The sequence below is a fragment of the Phalangium opilio genome, unplaced genomic scaffold (assembly GCF_054372755.1).
Source record: "Phalangium opilio isolate 3A_F unplaced genomic scaffold, DU_Popi_V2 ptg000017l_1, whole genome shotgun sequence".
Lineage (NCBI taxonomy): Eukaryota > Metazoa > Arthropoda > Arachnida > Opiliones > Phalangiidae > Phalangium > Phalangium opilio.
The window spans coordinates 4,427,726-4,445,463 of NW_028324151.1; the positions used below are offsets into that span (position 1 = coordinate 4,427,726).

The window sequence follows — 17,738 nt, forward strand, 5'->3', positions numbered from 1 at the left end:
AGGTAAAGGTATACGGGATGTTGAATAAGTAGTCGAAATTGTTCTTTTAAGACAAGTATGTAAAACAATTGTATTTTAACCTATCGACTTAGTTAGCATACATTGATCAAATAAGATCATGATGATATTGGAAGGTTATGATCGAGTCAATTGGTTTCAGTGGCACCGAAATTTTTTTTTCACGTAGGCTAAAATTTAGGTGCCCCCTGGGCCTGAATTTCATCCCCAAAAATAGGGGGTTCCTTTGACTAAAAAAACATTTCTTCTACATGTTTACCCCCATTCGTCGTCACCGATTAGTTTATAAAAGGAACGTTTTGGGGAAATAAATGATACTAGTGATCAATTTGAAATAAAAGTATTTAATTTCCAATGAATCGTTTAAATCGTCTCACAACTGAACAAAAGTATCCTTGGCAGGGTTCCACTTTTAGAACCGCAGTTTGACTAGCTTCACTGTCCAATTGCGATGCCCCTACGGCTTTACAAATATATGAACCAGCATCACTGGGCTGGACATCCACAATCTTAAGCCTTCCGCCTTCTATATTAGCCCTCGTGGTCATTGGGTCTCCATCTGCCCTTAACCATTGAACTTGATATCTTTTTGGACCTTCGTCTCGACATCGGAAAATGGCGTTACCTCCTTGACATTTATACAGGCAAAAACCAATTAAGTTTAATATTTTTAATCTAATTTTTTACCAATCAAGAACTAACCCTGAATTATGGATTGTTCACCATCATAAACCTTTATATTCACATTGGAGACTCTATTGGGGTCATCTGCAGAATGGAGACGAGATTAGTTATTAATTAAGCCTATTTATGGCCAGGGATTTGAGGTTTTACCCATAAGAGGAGCGTATTTATATGGTGTAAAAGGGGACGGTGTTGTGGTGATTCTTTCTCTGTTAACTGGTGTGACGGGCTTGATAGGCCTTACTGATGTCCAAGGACAATACAGTTCGTCAGAGTTATCAGAACCGGGACAATCTTTACGACCATTACAGCGTAGATTGCGATTGATACATTTGGCACTACGACACTGAAAAGTGTTGGGTGGACAGGAAACTAACCAAAATACAAACATGTTATGATAATGTCAGTTGAAAAATGAGACATGATAAGAAGTTACCAGGAAGGACGCGTAGTTTGGCTCTCTTTTTGTACCCTTTACGGTTCGGAGCGCCGACCACGTGACAGATATAAATGCCACTATCATGTGGTTGGGCATATCTAATGGTTAACTCTCCCTGATGATCGCTGGTGAGTGATGGTAAAGCGCGGCCATCCTTACGGGCCCATTTCACCTCAAGTCTCCTCTTACCCTCATCCCGACATCTAAAGATCACCTTCTGTCCTTGCAAAACCGTCTGGTTTTTGTCGTATATCCTTACATCTACGTCTTTATCTGAAGGTTCAGATTTTCTTTCGTTACTTTTTAAATTTTACAAATCTGATGGTTTTATACAATCATACTCGTGCATTTTCCATTGGGTAATGGTGAAAATGGAGGTCGACATTTGCAAGAATAAACTGTAGGGTTTGACGGATTAATTTCGCAAAAGGCTTTCTTTCGCTCGCAAATTTCTTTGCCCTTTGCTTGGCATATATCTGTTACGAGTGTCAGTTAATTTTTTGTTGTAAATAATGCATTTTAAGTATATTTAACCGATGTACCTGCACATGCGCCATTTCTATCTCGAAATAGACCAATCGGACAATCGCACGTGAACCCGTTTTTGTTCGTATTATCCAATACGCACTTGGCGTTTTGGACAGCGCATTCTTTAAAACCTCTAGCTGCGCACGCGTCTGGTAGAGATGGAAAAAATAAATAAATATAAAATCATGTTCATGTTCAGGGGCACTTGATCAACGCTACTTTTCTATTTTATGAGATTTAACATTGAGTATTCGTACACCTAAGCTTTCAGTACGTTATCAAACGCTTGAAGTCTTACCAACACAAACTCCCTTGCTATCCGGATATGTATTGGCAGGGCAGTTGCAACTGTAAGTTGAAACCTCATTCGGGCTTACAGTACATACGGCGTTCAAAAGTGCGCAGACTTCATCGCCAGTACTTTGGCAAACATCTATGGAAATTTATCAAAATTTAATCAATATTGGTGTATGGTATAATCTCGTCGCACATCTCCAAGTGTCATCGTGTCGCTTCAACGTATGAACCCTATTGACCTCAATAAGCTAAGACACATTGTAAAGTTATGTGAAACTTACCAACACAAGAACCAGTGGTTTTAGATTTGGAGTATCCGTCGGTACATTGACAGTCATACAATAAAGGGTTAGACTCGTCTATTACGCAGGTAGCGTTCAATTTTGAACACTCTTTACTTCCATTAACAACACAAACATCTAAGCAACAAAACACGTTATTCATAAAAAAAATTTTAAATTATAAGTTTTTTCGCCTCAACCATACCAAAACACAGGCCATCAGCATCTAATAGCAGACCATCAGGACATTCGCACTTGAAAGTTGATGGTTCAACCCCCAAAATGCAAACTGCGTTCTTTTCGCTACAAATTTCGTTACCCAACAATTCGCAAGTATCTACATTAATTCCAGGATAAAATATCACCATCAAAGATTATAGGTTAACAACTAAACATACCCGAACAAATATCTTCCTCATTCTTTTCCAGACCGGTGGGACATACACAAGAAAATGATGATGGGTCATCAGACTTGACTTCGCAGATTGCATTAGACTTGTTGCAGATATCGTTACCCTTAATCGTGCATGCATCTAAGAGATTAATACTTAATTAAATGGTTCAGGACCGTAGAAATCTAGTAATATATACCCGCGCAAACTCCGTTGTCATCCATCGTGAATCCTTCATTACATTTGCAAGTGTATTTGGAACTATCTTGAGACATAGAACAAAAAATGTCCGTGCATTCGCAACTAATATCCAGAACACAATGCGCGTTATTTTTGGCGCATATTTCCTTCCCCTCTCGTTCGCAAACGTCCTCGCATTTACCGTTTTCACTTAAGACCAATCCCGGGTAACACTCACATTTATAAGTACTGTTATCGGAAGATTTGGGGACGCAAACGGCTTTAATGTCGGAACAATTATTATTTCCTTCGATTTCGCATATATCGACGCACTTCGAATCGGAATCAGGGAACAAACCAATGGGACATTGACAATAGTACGTTGAGTTATTAGTTTCATTAACGTGACATTCTGCATTAAGATTCTGACATTCAATATCCCCTTTCGCTTCGCAAATGTCGCCGCAAATGCCATCCTGATTTTCATAGTAACCAGCTGAGCATTCGCAGTAAAATGTAGTATTTTCCTGACTCGATACGACGCATTCGGCCTTAAGCTCTGAGCAGGCATTATCTCCCATTGTTCTACAAATATTTTCGCATGTTTGGGTATCATCTTCGAACAGCCCAACGGGACACTCGCAGTAATAGGTTGAGTTATCAGTTTTATTAACACGGCATTCAGCTTTGCGATCCTGGCATTCACTGTCACCTTTCACTCGACAAATATCACCGCATGTTTGGTTTTCATCTTCAAACAGCCCAGCGGGACATTCGCAGTAATAGGTTGAGTTGTCAGTTTCATCAACACGGCATTCTGCTCTAAAATCCTGGCATTCACTGTCACCTTTCACGCGACAAATATCACCACAAATTCGGTTTTCATCTTCAAATAGTCCGGATGGACACTCACAGTAAAAGGTTGAAGTATCAGTTTGATTAACACGGCATTCTGCTTTACGACTTTGACATTCACTGTCACCTTTCAATTCACAAATGTCACCGCAAATACCATCAGAATTTTCGTAGAAGCCTTTTGGACACTTGCAATAAAATGTAGAATTGTCCTGGTCCGATATGACGCATTCGGCTTTGAACTCCGAGCAGGATGTGTCTCCCTTGAGTGTGCAGATATCGACGCAAATTTGGTTGTCGTCTTCGAAGAGTCCGATGGGACACTGGCAACTAAAGTCGCTCTTGTCCTCGCTGTTCAAAATGCAAGTGGCGTTCTTAGTAGAGCAGATTTCATCACCAGCAATTTCACAGCCATCCAAACACATGCCGTCCATATCAGGCTCAAGCCCTTCGAGACATTGGCACGTGAACGTTGAATTGTCTTCTTCGTTTAAGGCACAGCTGGCTCGTAATGTTGCGCAGTGATTATCACCAATCAGCTCGCAAGAATCCACGCATTTACCTTCGTCGTTAAACGTAAGCTCAGATGAACACAAACAAGTAAAGGTTGAATTATCCTCGTCATTTACGTGGCAGTTAGCTCTTAATGTCGCGCAGTGACTATCGCCTTTTAGTTCACAAATGTTGGAGCATCTATCATCATCGTTGAAAGATAAACCAGCAGGACATAGACAAGTGAAAGTACCATTGTCCATCTCGTCCACGGCGCAAATAGCATGACGATTTTCGCATATCTCTCGGCCTTTTGTTACGCAAATGTCCGAACATATACCGTCCACGTCGAATGTCAAACCGACTGGACACTCGCAAACGTATGTTGAGTTGTCAGTTTGATTAAGGTTGCAAAGAGCGTTGACTTGAGAACACTCTTGGTTACCAATTAATTCGCAAGCGTCAACGCATGCACCGTCATTATTTTTAGATTGTCCCTCGGGACATACGCAATGAAACTGAGATTTATCAGACTGGTCCACGGCGCAATTTGCTCCAAAAACAGCGCAGGCAACATCGCCACCCAACTCACATGAATCTACAATTAATTTTGACATAAATTTTATTAATTGCAAAAACAATATGATTGACCTGTACCTTTTCGAGGGATACAACTAAAAGTTATATTTTCAGGTTCGTCTACTACGCAATCTGCATCAGAATTTGAACAAAGGTGTTTTCCTTTAGCTGTGCAAATGTCTTTAAAATAATATTATACTTTAGTTCTTACTCACTTTTTATTTAACTAAAATAATTCATTCACCTGTACAAATTTCACCCTCGTTTTGTAAAGGTATCCCATAGGAGCAGTTACAAATATAACCCGATGATTTTAAAGTGTCTAAGACACAAAATCCATTTAGATCTGCACATTTGTTGTCCCCTTCTCTTTGACAAATATCTATAATTACACAACTTTTAATTAAATTTCTTTACGTTTCTTCTTCTAAAATTGTAATTACCCAACGGTTTTACGAAAGACACAGTAACAATGTTGGACACATCACCCTTATTTCCAGCCTCGTCAATATATCTTATTGCCAAGTAGTTCCGAACGTTCGGAACATTAGCAGAAATCAATAGGTTCACCATTTTAACCTCACCAGGGTTACCAGGAACCAAATCACCATCCAGAAAATCAATTTTAAGTGATTGATTGTCAAAATGATCAATAAGGTCGTCGATAACGTTGGACATTCTCATTTCAATGCTGGTAGCTTTTTTAAAATAACTTTGTAAGTTTTAGGACGAAAAATTTAGTTTAATTAACTCACCAATTTCATTAGTTAAATCATCTCCGGATTCAGTCCAAGACAAGGTCACCCTTTTGGCGTCACCATCCCACGTATCATTCGTTAAACTCAAATCACTAACCCTACTGGGTTTCACTGTGTCTTTGATATTAGGTGTCCAATTACTAACGACAATCGTACCAGCCTCTTCGTCTCTTTCAAATGGTCCAATAAATTCTTCTTCAATTATTTCATCATAATCTTCGTCAACATCTTCATCAGATCCGGGAACTATTTCATCACCATTCTCATCCGTTTCTAGTGGTTGAACCGTTGTAATCACATCGGTTTCATCGTCAGGCGAATCATCTGGAAGGCTGAATTCTCGAGTCACGTCACCATCTCGCTCGGATCGATTGGTTTCAACAGGATTTTCTTCGTTTTCATCATCATCATCGCCTCCCGCTACCAACCATTCAAAGGCGACGTCGGAAGACCTTTTTGGTCGTTTACCACTCTTGGTCCTACGTGTTTTGTACTTTCGACGGAGTTTCAAACTGGCGCCTCTTTTGCTGCCAGACACTCGTGCTCGGACAGTGTATCGACCGTTACCCGTAAAAGTACTCACAGTTGCTGCCCCTGTGTAGAGACCATCATCCTCAGTGGTATCCTCTCCTGCAAGAAGGAAATTTAACCTAACTTTAATTCTTTGTCATCAGATTCAGAACAATATTGTACCTTTTCCATCGTCAGATAGTCGTATTTTCTTGCTGCTTCCTGGTCCCGATATGATCGCCACTACAGTAGCGTTTAAAACAGGCACATCACTCTTGGTGACCTTGGCATAAATCCGGGCGAAGCTCTGATTGGCCACAGGGTCAATCTCGACACTACTCATCCAACTCTTAACTCTAACTGGTTGTTTTCGAGGATCTTTTGGTTCTGAGACTAAAGTGAAGGTAATGTCGGGATTTTCGTCGAGTCTTTTGCGAATTACGACAGTCCAAGATCCCGTCTGTGAGTTGAAAGTCGTAAGTTCAGATTATAATAAAAAGCTGGTCGCTTTAACTGAATGTTCACTAACTTCGGCATCCGGGAATTTGTATCGAATTTTATTTTTTTCTTTTGCGTAAAAGGTCCCTTGACTCTGCCAATTGTAGTGGATACCGGAAGGACTGATAAGTTCTATTTCTGGTGAGACGTCGCGGGTCCATGCGAAATAAAAGACAGTGTTCTTTCCCAGCTCGTGGTCAAGAATCACTATGTCTTTCGTTTCTTGGGTGTGCAAAATGAAACCGCTGCTCTTCACCTAAAATATTATCTTAGAATTAGGGTCGCTTAAAACATTTCTCTGCAAGTTTTGACTGAAATTAAACGACTTACTCTAACTGGTTCAAACTTAACGTCGGCTTGAGCCGTACTGGCTTGTAACAACATATCGTTGAGTTGCTGTGTATTGGCCGTTTCAGCATTGGTAATATCGCGAAAGAAACTCGCCCGGCCACCTGTTTCCAAGGCTAACGACTCTAACTTTTTATCGGCCTTGTCTCCGTAAGCAATGACCGAGATTACCACCCTTTCCTCCAAAAGTGTCTCCCTTACGTCGGCAATTCTCGGGTCTTCGTTTTCTTCACCGTCCGTGATCAGTAACAAGACCCCTCCTTCAACCACTCCAGACCGTTTAAGAACTTCAAGTCCCTCCAATAAGCCTTTACCAATTGCGGTACCGCCTCCATTCGCCTCAGTGGGAATGGCCGCGGCTAATGTTTTACGGGTAGAGTTGTCCACTTTGGTCATGGGGTGTGTTGTCTTGGAGTTAGTCCCGAATACAACAATACCTAATTGACTACCGTCTGGGACAGATTCGAGGATGTGACTGGTAGCAGTTTGGTGCAGTAACTTAATTGGAGCTTTATTGAAGAACTAAGTAATTTATATTAAGCGTTAGACCCAAATTTGACTAATTCAGAAACTTAAGCTTTGATTATGATTTCCGATATTTCAACCTTTTGACATCATTCTATTTATTCAGACCAAGAACAATTTAGCTATGAACTTTAGTGAATAATAATATGACCTTTACAAAGGTAAGGTCAATACTGGAACATCATAATCCTGGCTTGTGTGATTATTGAAACTTACCCCCATACTGCCCGAAATGTCTAAGATCAGAACAGTTTTGCCACTATCTTTGATGGTTCGGACGAAAGTGAAATTTGGAACAGTATTTCGTGGTCGAAAAACGCTGGCAATTCTATAATTAAGACAAATAAAGTACACCTTACGTTATTTATTATCCTCATTTCAATTAATTAATATTAACAATAATAATGATTAACTTACGGAACGGTTTTAAAGTCCTTATGAGAGCTTATAACGTTCCAAACACTCTTGTAACCACACACTATGTTATGTTTGTTAGGAGCACGCCTGTTGTGATTTTTGTCGTCGCAAAACGTATTAACCTGTTGGATGATTTACTTCTTTGAAAATGGTTTTTTTATTTCGAGTATTTAAATACTTAAACTTACCGAATCAAATGAGACAGTGTACATCAGGGAAGCATTTTCACTAACGTACTCGTTGTACATACGATAGTAACAACCAACTGGATTCACATTAGGGTCGCAAGGTAGACCTCGCTTGTCAAGGTAGAAAACTTCTTCGCCCATTTTAGCCGTGCATATGGAAGGTACTTTCTGTATAAATATATAAAATGGGACACAATGATACCAGTTCCCCCAGATTCCTTATTCAGAAGTATATAATACTTCTCTTCGAGAGAAGTGTGCCACCACAAAGCGGGATAATTGTAACATGATTCTCCCAACATCATTTAAACATTTATTAGAGCAAGGTTACTAAACCGAATCACCCATACACGATAAATAGTTCCCTCGTCATTACTCTATTAGCGCTTAACTATATGCCAAGGCGCATGCATGCGCTAGTGCGTTTCTGTCCCATGTCAAGACAATCAAGGTTTGTGGGTTGATTGCCGAGTTATAGAATTCCCCCTAGCCCAATAGAAGTTTGATGAGCGGGAGAGCGAACAAGAAGGGCTCCATCGCCTAGCAAGAATAATTTTACATAACTAAATTATTAAGAGGACACAGAATGCCATCCTTCTTCAATTATCCCTTTCTGGCTGTATGGGTATTCTTGATAACATTAGCACTAACCTTTCCAGTGTCATCTTCGTAGTATCTGCTAAACCTTTTATCTTTCTCCATCTCTTGCGTGACAAACTCTTCGAAAACACCGTATCGAAATTTGGCCCATTCTTGAACGAACCTTTTACCTTCAATATTAAGGTAATTAAAATTTTATTCACCATAAAGTTAAAAACATGTTAGCTCTAACCTGGAATTCCGCTAATAGCGATGCTACTTTTTTCCTTCATGTTGCGCAAGTAATTGGGCGTCAAATGGATGTTTAAACCTTGTTCCCCACATCCTCCTGGTTGAATGGTCAATGGCTCATCCGTGTATTCCAACGAGGCCACCACGATATCGGCGTCTTTCATGTTGTTTTTCAACGAGCTTTCGTACTCGGGTTTATGAGTCCATGTCGATGGTAAGGCAATAGTCACTTCTTCGAAAAAGACAGTGCCTTTCGTGGCCACGTACAAAATCTCCGAGGCTTCCGTCAGTAGTTCCTGTAAATTATTCAAATTTTGAAATTTTGACTAATATACTAAAGGCCTTTGATTCATTTAGATGAGTCAACTTGAGTTGAGGAAACTACTTGGGTCGTGTGAACGGAAGCTAGACAAGTTGAATCACCAAATTTTAAATTGAACACTGATGAATTTTTTCTGACTGAACTTTTTGACCCATCTAGTTGAGTCAAATGTTGTATCGTCTGTAAAGTCCTTTAGTTAAATAGTCTAAATGGTTTTTGGTTTGAACCAGCGCAATTAATCAAAACGTCCTATCTTATATTTTACCAATTTAAAGGCACTTTAACATAAAAATATATATTTTAAACCGTGGTTGAGAGAAACATTAAATAATGTCTCTATCATGTGCTACAATTTGGGTATTCCTTAATTAAAAACTTCACACATTTGAAACAGGAATGCATGCAGCTAATATTAATCCTTGTATAGCGGATTTTGTTTTAAAAGCTAGACCAATCTTCATGTTTGAGGAATTTTACCTCGCTAATAATCCATCTGTTAACTAAGAAACTGAAAGACAATGGTTTCTAATTTAATTAAGGGGTCATTCTCAAAACACTCCAATCAAAACTTGAAAACGGTGTCCCTTAGGTCAAAATGTCATAGAAGTTACATTTTCGCCTCGAAATCGCAAAAAATTAACACCCCCTTAATTTCTGCGTACCCCAGATATGTAAATAAATAAATAATTATTTATTTACCTTAATATGATTGACAATATCCTCATCTTCGTCCACATCTTGATCAATACCTATTATTATCTCCGAATAACCACCTTCGGGTGACACTTGAATACGGGTAGCCAATGTCCATTGACAGCACAATAACATTAACACACCTAACGATTGGTAATTCATTTTTGCGGTTATCTACAATTCAATTTTACAATGACACAAAGTTCTCCATCGAAAGGATATATTCTAAGAAACCAAAACCATAAATGTACGCCAAAAAATCCTCACAAATAATTCATACAAACTGTTTTTCTTTACAACCAACCCGCGCTCTAAGGAAATGAACTCGTGCCAACAAACGAAAGCTAAGAAAATTTTTTTCCAAAACTTCCCTGTTACTCAACTGGTTAGGCTAATCACGCATTCAAAAGTGTGAGCGCGGTTTGATTGGATATCGTAATATTAAAACCCCAAAGGAAATGAGTTACATCTTGAGGTGTAATATCTGCTAGTATATTTAATTAATGTCTTCTTATTTTTCTAAGTTCACGTCACTTCTGCATGCCACCGCCTGCACTACCGAGAACATGTGGGTGGAAGTCTGCTGCTATCAATTTCCCGGGGGAAGTCAAGGCGTTTTATTGACAAAAGAAAAATTACCAGAAAAACGGAACTACGTTAAGATAATATGGTTAACGAAGGTTACGAGTCGAACGAAACTTCCGAAAGACCGACATACTATCTTCCGCAGACCCTGAGATGTTTTTTGTTTCACTTTTAATGTAAGTTAATTTCGGTTAAATTTAATTAGTAATAAAGATTAACACGTCGCGGCGACAATTGGGTTATTTACCAGATCGAGTTTTGTATTTCAAAGAAGATTCCGATATTTATTTTTTATTACTGGGGCGATTCAATATTGTTGAGGAGTTAGCTCTAAAGCAATACTTAACTTTCTTATAACTCTAGGCCTACATAAAAAATTTATTTATTAATTTTTTGAAATATCAAATGTTAAGGGTTTATTTTATCCGAATGCCCGAGGTGTTGGACACTAGCAATAATTACGGTGTAATATTTTTAAAGATTTCTATTTGATTTTTGATGTTTTTTAGGTAAGGTTTAATGAAATTTCGAGTGAAGTGTTAGATTTGATTTTAATTTTTTATTATTTTGAAGATTTGGTAAATTTTGGGCCAAAATGTAGAGGATTTTCTTAAGCGTCTGTTACGTCCCTCGCTTTTTAATCTTTCGTTTATAGCTCTTCCAAACTGATAACAAGATAAAACGAATACACAAAACCCTATCTGACCCTGATTTCCTATTTTTTTTAAATAAACTAATATACCGCTGATAAACGGCGAAATTATGATATTATCTAAGTTATGGCTAGGCTGCATGTAAAGTGACATTTTTGGGGGTTTGAATGGAGTATAAAGACATAATTAGTTAAGCCTAATTAGAAATGATGGATGGTTGACTTGTTAATTGAGTTACAGGCTCTGGTGTAATGTTTTGCTAGGCTACAAAATTTAGGACCTTGGTCTTTGGATGAAATTATAGGTTAAATTTTATTGTTACGTCCTTAATTGTTAGTTAATTAATTGTAGTTTAGTGAAATTCTACTAATATCTTTAATTTAAAAAAAACCAATTATAGTCTCTAAGCACCTTGGAAAGCATGGTATATGAAAAGTGATTCATTACACATTTCACGAAACTGAGGCAATTTTCTTAAAATAAATTTTTTTTAAATTTTTTAATGGCAACCCCAATTAAAAGATTCGAAGGCGAATGCCAATTAATATTCATCGTGTTAAATAATCGTGTCTCGAAATCTGATTCACTTTGCAAGGATAATTTCAGGGGCGTATCGAATTAAAATTTGTTTAATTAAAATAAAAAACCTTCAAACCTTTGACTTACAGCATTTTATCTTCAAAGTTCCAACTGTCAAATTTCTTGTAGATTTCTGAACTTCGTAAGATGAGCGAACTCCGCGTCTGGCAGTCTAGGATGTAACTCTAGAACTACTGATAAAAAGAATTTCCCACGCTAGGGGTAAAAACAAGATTAAATTACGCAAGCATTTTTTAATTATAAAAAAATTTACATAAACGAATATTGAGATAATATAAACTCAATACATCAGGATTACGGTTATGTACCGAGTTGCACTCAATAATATTGGTACTGGGATTAAAAAGAATATAGCTAGCTAATAAAATTATCGATTTGAGTTTAAAATGTTCTATGGGCCGCCCTAAACAATTAAATTCACAATAATTAATTGTCTTTCAATTTCTCAATTATATTTATGGGGTCAACCGTAAAGCCCCCCAATCATACCTCGTAAACAGTATTACAAATGTCATATAGAACATTTTAGACTCAAAATTGAATTCCCATGAAACACACTGTTACAAACAAATATACACGAAAATTCCGTTGAGAAATTATAGAAGTGACACAAAGAATTGTTATTATAGGGTGATGATACTGTCACAGTGAAGAGGGGTAGATAAGGATAACACCTGTAGACACAAATTCGTGGTGACGGACATTTCCAAAAAGAAAAATAAATATAAGGTCTTACGCTACATAAAACTGTGGCCCGACATATCATAAATAATTCAATATATAGCAGTTAGCTAACAGTAACATGGTTTATATTAAGATGTAGCGCATTAATGACTTCAGAACAGTTTTCTTCTATAGCTAATTAAACTATTATATCACGTATTAGCTTTAAAAACCGGTCGGTCCGCGTTTGTTTAATCTTTACACGTAAAGGGTTAATGTTCAATTGGCCCCGCCGCAACCCTGAGGAATTTGAGAAAAGAAAAAAATAACAGACATCGATATTTCTTAACTGAAGAATAAGGCATAAAGAGGTCAAGGTGGGAAAGCACTCTTTCATTGAATTTTTAAACTCAATTGTTATAAAAATTAACTCTTATCTAGATTTAAATATTAAATTAATTCCATTTATCGGCCTTTGAACCATTTCCATGGATAAAATGATTTTATCTCGAGGTTGAGTTGACCTTACGGAAAATCGTCTTAAAACGTTGCTCAAAATGGTTTTCATTTGCAACATCGCGAACTTTGAACCTACAAGAAGGCGGGGGCGTAAAAATAATTAAGTTTTTTAAGAATAATTTGTAATTTTTGTTCAAGCACACTTGACAAAATAGAGAGAGTGTAGGCGGACTAATATATAACTTTATATCTAATCGGAAATAAAGTAGTTTTCGTCAACAGTGATTGAACAAATGTGGTACAGTCACATTCGAGGGACTATATGTATATAATGTTTTAAAGGTTGTAATTTCCAAAACAATGCTTTGGTTCATATTTGTCCCTCGACTGATAAATAAACCTCTTCGATGTATCCATAGGTTTATAAGATATGTTCCTTCCATAAGTATGACACTACCCATACTTTGTAATGCTAGAGACTTACAGCTCGAGATAACTAGTTCGAGAATGACAAGCGAGAATTGAAGTCCTACACTCGGTGGTTAATTAATTTTGTAGGACTTCCATCTAGCTCCTATTTAGTCTGTACATACTAAGTCTTTGACAGCGCTTCACCAGGCGTCGCTTTACAAGAACCTTTGCCCTACGTAACTTCACGACAAGCTCTCAGCTTATGGAACATATCTTATGATTTAACTAAGAGGGAAAGACATAGGGGCCTTCTATCTCGCTTATCGGCGACTGCGCTCTAGGCGCTTTGGGTTCAAAGAGTGCGCAGAGACGGCAAGGGATCAACCCCCTTGTATGTCCCGATAATGAGGGTTGCATCGAAGAGGCCTATAGAAGAGGTGACGTCAACTTACCAGGACATCCTCTAGGTCCGGCGGAAAATGCCAAGAACGCAAAAGGATCCAAAGGAGGATTGGTCCCATTCTGAGAGAACCTTTCGGGGTTAAATACTTCCGGTTCTGGATAAATCTCGGGATCTCGGTGAACTTCGCTGATTAACACGCAGCATGTCGTGCCCTTCAAGATCCTTTTATTACCTATATTGGTTTAAATTGAAGATTGCAATTTCTTAATACGAGTGTCTGAATTAATTCAAGAGGTCAAATTAATTTACCTATAGTTAAGTCCTCAACGATTTTACGACCAATAACTGGAATCGGAGGGAAAAGACGCAAGGTTTCCTGTACAAGAAATTAATTGGAGAAACTGATAAGAATACCTAATTTTAATCTTAATCGCCTTGAAGCCAAAAACCCCCAAGTGATTAAACTACCATAAGGGAACATAATTTTTAAGCAAATTTGACCTAATTCCGATTGGAATTCATTTACGTTACTAAGAATATGTATATACTACAAATTCTAAGCTCAACCTCGTGACCGTCAAATTGCGGTCATTTTTGACCATTTATTTACCATAATCAATTTAATTTCCTATTAAACTAATCAAATCTACAACTAAAAATTTTAAATTAAAATGCCATGCTGACCTCGTTACATTTTATCAGACTTTAAATCAATATTAATTGATTAATTTTCTCTGCAAGGTGTTCTAACGTACCAAAGACTAAAGGTACGCAGTCGCCAATATTCTTAGTAACGTGAATGAGTTCTTAGAAAAAAATACTTCTGACATTCATGTTACATTCAAACGAACCTTAATGACGCATTCCATGTACTTAAGTTGTTTGGTACTTGCTACAGTAACGGGAAGGCTCAAATCGGAACCAAAAACCAAGTCCAGTTCATCGAAAACTTTGCTCTGAATGTCTTGGTGTAGGCCCAATAAGTATAAGGCAAAACTTAAAGTAACGGCCGTAGTGTCGTGGCCCTGAAAAGATTGACTTTCATTAATCGACCCTACCAAGATAACAAATTTAAAGTAACTTACACCAAGTAGAAAGACTTCAATCTCATCTTGAACGTTCTGCAACGTAAATGACTTTTTATCCAAATGCAGTTCCAACGCCAAATCCAGAAATGGTAAGCTTCGTTTGGTTTGACCGATGTCCACAGGTATGTTATTGTTTTTCAACGACTCCCGACGAAATATGACCCTTTTTAATCTTTCCTTTATAATCTGAAGAACAATTTACCTTCTTATAGTTCTAATTCTGTTTATTGAATTTATGAAACAACTTAATTACTTTCTCGGTGAAATTTCTGGTATGAGTAATGGCTTGCCTCCATAGTTTACCACGTGACGACATGAGAAACATTCTGTCAGACCATAACCAACACCTCGACATTCTGTCGACGCATATTGAACATAACCTAATTAAAACATAAATTAAGAATATAAATATTTCGTAATATTCGCAAACTAGTCACTATCGGAGCGTTACGCCCAGACAGACAGATAATTTAGCTTACTTGTGCAAGCTTTTGAAGTACGTTGAATTTTCCTCTTCTTGTACATGAAGCTGTATTCCCATTGCCGTTTCTAACACACACAATTTAATATTTATTAAAACACAATTTTACGATAACGTTTCAGCAGGGATAGATTTAATTTTAGAAGTAGGAATGGAGAACGGTTCGTATTTACTTCAGTCCGACTCCCAGTATATAGAGCCCCTCCCTCCCACATTTAACGAAAACTTTAAATGATCTTATTGGCTCACTTAAACTACATTTTGATGACGTTGCTGACGGGGACGGCGAAAAATACGTAATTCCTTTTTACCTCTGTCGCTATGACCCGCCTCTTCTTTCATACCCCCCTATCCGGGGAAGGGGGTCCGATACTTTGACGCGCGCCCACGTTACTCTGTTCTCCATTCCTACTTCTAAAATCAATCTATTTCGAATTTTTATAAATGTCATAACAAAGGATTAATGAACTAAAGATAATGGTTTCCACTCACCACAAATTATGTCCAAGGTACAGTAACTAACAAGGGGCAAAAAATTTACGGGTTCACCAGCGGTTTTTGACAATTTCTCAGCTAATGTCAAAGATTGTTCTTCAAAAATATCTTGGTAGGATTCGATGATTTTGGGGTACATCGTTGGAGCTAGAAGTTTCCTATGTCGCCTCCAAGTTTTAACATCACTGATCGAAAACATTTGAAATGTTGTAAACAAAGCGTCCATGGCAATTTTGCAAAAACTGTAAACCAATTACATACCTTGTAAGCAATCCGTTACGAAGCCACAGTTTCATAAAAGAATACTGAATAGATTTTTCAACGTTTTCTTTGCATTTCAACAACGACTAATTCAGTACATTAAACCTCGTGTTAATTAGACACCGGACAAGTGGTTAAAAATTAAAATTAATTAAACTTACTTTGACGGTATCCGCTTTTGTCAATAGAACAATTGGACTGATAAAAAGCCAGAATTTAAATAAACCCTCACTTCCGAAAATTTTATTCAAACCAGGGAACACTTCCGCTACGGCTAAAATAATTTCAATATTAACATTTGAATTATAAAAAATATTTACATAATCATACATATAACTTACCAACGCAAGTATTATGAAACGGCGTTCTAAAAGCAAATAAATGTTGCAAAAACTTGAAAGTTGAGAGTAGAAAGTTTCCTTCTATACCAGGTATTGTTTTAAACGATTCTTTAATTTTAAGGGTTTCTTTAATGAAACCAAAAACGCAAATAAATGGTGCGAAAACGCGATACATTATGTCGTGCATCCTTCCGGCTCGAGATACAAAACGTTATAAAATAATAATATTGAAAAGAACCTTTTAAAAGTGTTACAAAAACACTATTACCGAAATTGTGAATAACCTCAAGATTTGATTTCAAGGGCTTCAACACAAAAACTGTAGGTATATCCAATTATTTCACGAAATCCTTCGAAAGGGAACTAAATTACCCGTGGGTCAGTACGTGCTACGAGATTAAATCCAGATGATTTCTCAATTATCAAAGGAACAGTTTGGGTAACATAATATTATACCTTAATTAAAAGAACAGCCATTTTCTAAATATAAAAGAATTAAATATTAAAATTAAAATAAATGATCTCTTATTACAAAATAATTAGTACATTTAATTAGTCTTAAAAATAATCAAGGACTACTGCGCATGCCGCCATTGTTTTAGTGGCGTCTGCTAGCCAGAACCTCTTACCCTATCGTATTGGTTGAATTCTAACAGATAGAGAGATAAGGGTGGCTGATGGCGCAGTTGTCCTTGATTGTTTTTAAGACTAATTAAATGTACTAATTATTTTGTAATAAGAGATAAGTTATTTTTCTTTATATTCAATTCCTTTTATATTTCGAAAAAGGTGGTTATTTGGTTATTTTAAGGTGTAATGTTATGTTACCTAAACTTTTCCTTTAACGAATAAAGACTTTCTTTCTTTACAAGTGTTGAGTACTCTAAGGTTTTTTTTTTTTTGATTAAAAACCCGATAATTCAAAGAAAAAAAAATAATATTATTTATGTTTTTTGAATTCTTTATTTTTCGCCCAATTTATTGCGTATCAAATGGTTTCAAAAATTATCGAATTGATTTAATTTAAAACACGAATGATTAATTATGCTTTAGAATAAGTATCATACTGATTTAATATATTACACGCACTCCCTCCCCCCCCCCCCGAATTTCTTATATCACGGATATTTAAACACTAATTTCCATGCGATCCTCATTATATGTCATATGGAATTTTTATGTAAATTTAATATCTATTATATTAATGGGACGCCAATTCGATAAAAACTTGACGCTTTACCGCGTTTAGCACCGAATTCTTTTTCAATAACTTTTAAATACAGGATCGTCTTATATTTATTTTTTAATTGCTGGGTATTTTATATTTAATGTTGCGAGTCCCTTCCGATAATTAGTTCTAAAAATAGACTTATTGGGAAAAATTAAGGAGAAAAAAAAAACAAAGATTATTTTCCACTTAACTTTGTAATATTACGAAGAAACCTACGCCTTTTATCACAAAA

The 17,738-nt window shown here is 36.9% G+C and overlaps 2 protein-coding genes across 2 annotated transcripts; both read right to left on the reverse strand.

Moving 5' to 3' along the window:
- Positions 1-344: 344 nt before the first annotated feature.
- Positions 345-10,707, reverse strand: LOC149702601 (uncharacterized). Its single transcript, XM_089866457.1, has 25 exons — positions 10,116-10,707; positions 9,842-10,060; positions 8,822-9,116; positions 8,641-8,759; positions 7,990-8,157; positions 7,802-7,923; positions 7,601-7,712; positions 6,842-7,381; positions 6,543-6,767; positions 6,197-6,473; positions 5,501-6,133; positions 5,189-5,443; positions 4,990-5,127; positions 4,824-4,925; positions 2,839-4,764; positions 2,646-2,780; positions 2,453-2,584; positions 2,248-2,385; positions 1,968-2,102; positions 1,684-1,818; positions 1,483-1,617; positions 1,139-1,414; positions 853-1,074; positions 721-786; positions 345-646 (listed from the first exon to the last, which is right to left on the reverse strand). Exons 2-25 carry the CDS (start codon positions 9,995-9,997, stop codon positions 363-365), a joined length of 6,726 nt encoding a protein of 2,241 aa, XP_089722583.1. The 5' UTR covers positions 9,998-10,060; positions 10,116-10,707; the 3' UTR covers positions 345-362.
- Positions 10,708-12,158: 1,451 nt separating this feature from the next.
- LOC149702602 (cytochrome P450 4c3-like) lies at positions 12,159-16,695 on the reverse strand. Its single transcript, XM_089867134.1, has 11 exons — positions 16,276-16,695; positions 16,096-16,208; positions 15,935-16,020; positions 15,671-15,858; positions 15,177-15,246; positions 14,951-15,077; positions 14,695-14,883; positions 14,461-14,634; positions 13,919-13,985; positions 13,659-13,841; positions 12,159-12,927 (listed from the first exon to the last, which is right to left on the reverse strand). The coding sequence occupies exons 1-11, from the start codon at positions 16,460-16,462 to the stop codon at positions 12,770-12,772; spliced, it is 1,542 nt and encodes a 513-aa protein (XP_089723260.1). The 5' UTR covers positions 16,463-16,695; the 3' UTR covers positions 12,159-12,769.
- Between the last annotated feature and the right edge of the window lie 1,043 nt (positions 16,696-17,738).

What these genes read in the sequence shown, in the direction of transcription:
- LOC149702601 (XM_089866457.1), bottom strand. Translation starts at nt 9,997, where the DNA reads ATGAATTACCAATCGTTAGGTGTGTTAATGTTATTGTGCTGTCAATGG. An exon ending in CGAGGGTGAAATTTGTACAG is followed by an intron (nt 4,926 to 4,989) that starts GTGAATGAATTA and finishes ATTATTTTAAAG; the next exon opens with ACATTTGCACAGCTAAAGGA. An exon ending in TAGTTGTATCCCTCGAAAAG is followed by an intron (nt 4,765 to 4,823) that starts GTACAGGTCAAT and finishes AATTAATTGTAG; the next exon opens with ATTCATGTGAGTTGGGTGGC.
- LOC149702602 (XM_089867134.1), bottom strand. Translation starts at nt 16,462, where the DNA reads ATGCACGACATAATGTATCGCGTTTTCGCACCATTTATTTGCGTTTTT. An exon ending in TACTTCAAAAGCTTGCACAA is followed by an intron (nt 15,078 to 15,176) that starts GTAAGCTAAATT and finishes TGTTTTAATTAG; the next exon opens with GTTATGTTCAATATGCGTCG. An exon ending in CGTTGAGGACTTAACTATAG is followed by an intron (nt 13,842 to 13,918) that starts GTAAATTAATTT and finishes AAACCAATATAG; the next exon opens with GTAATAAAAGGATCTTGAAG.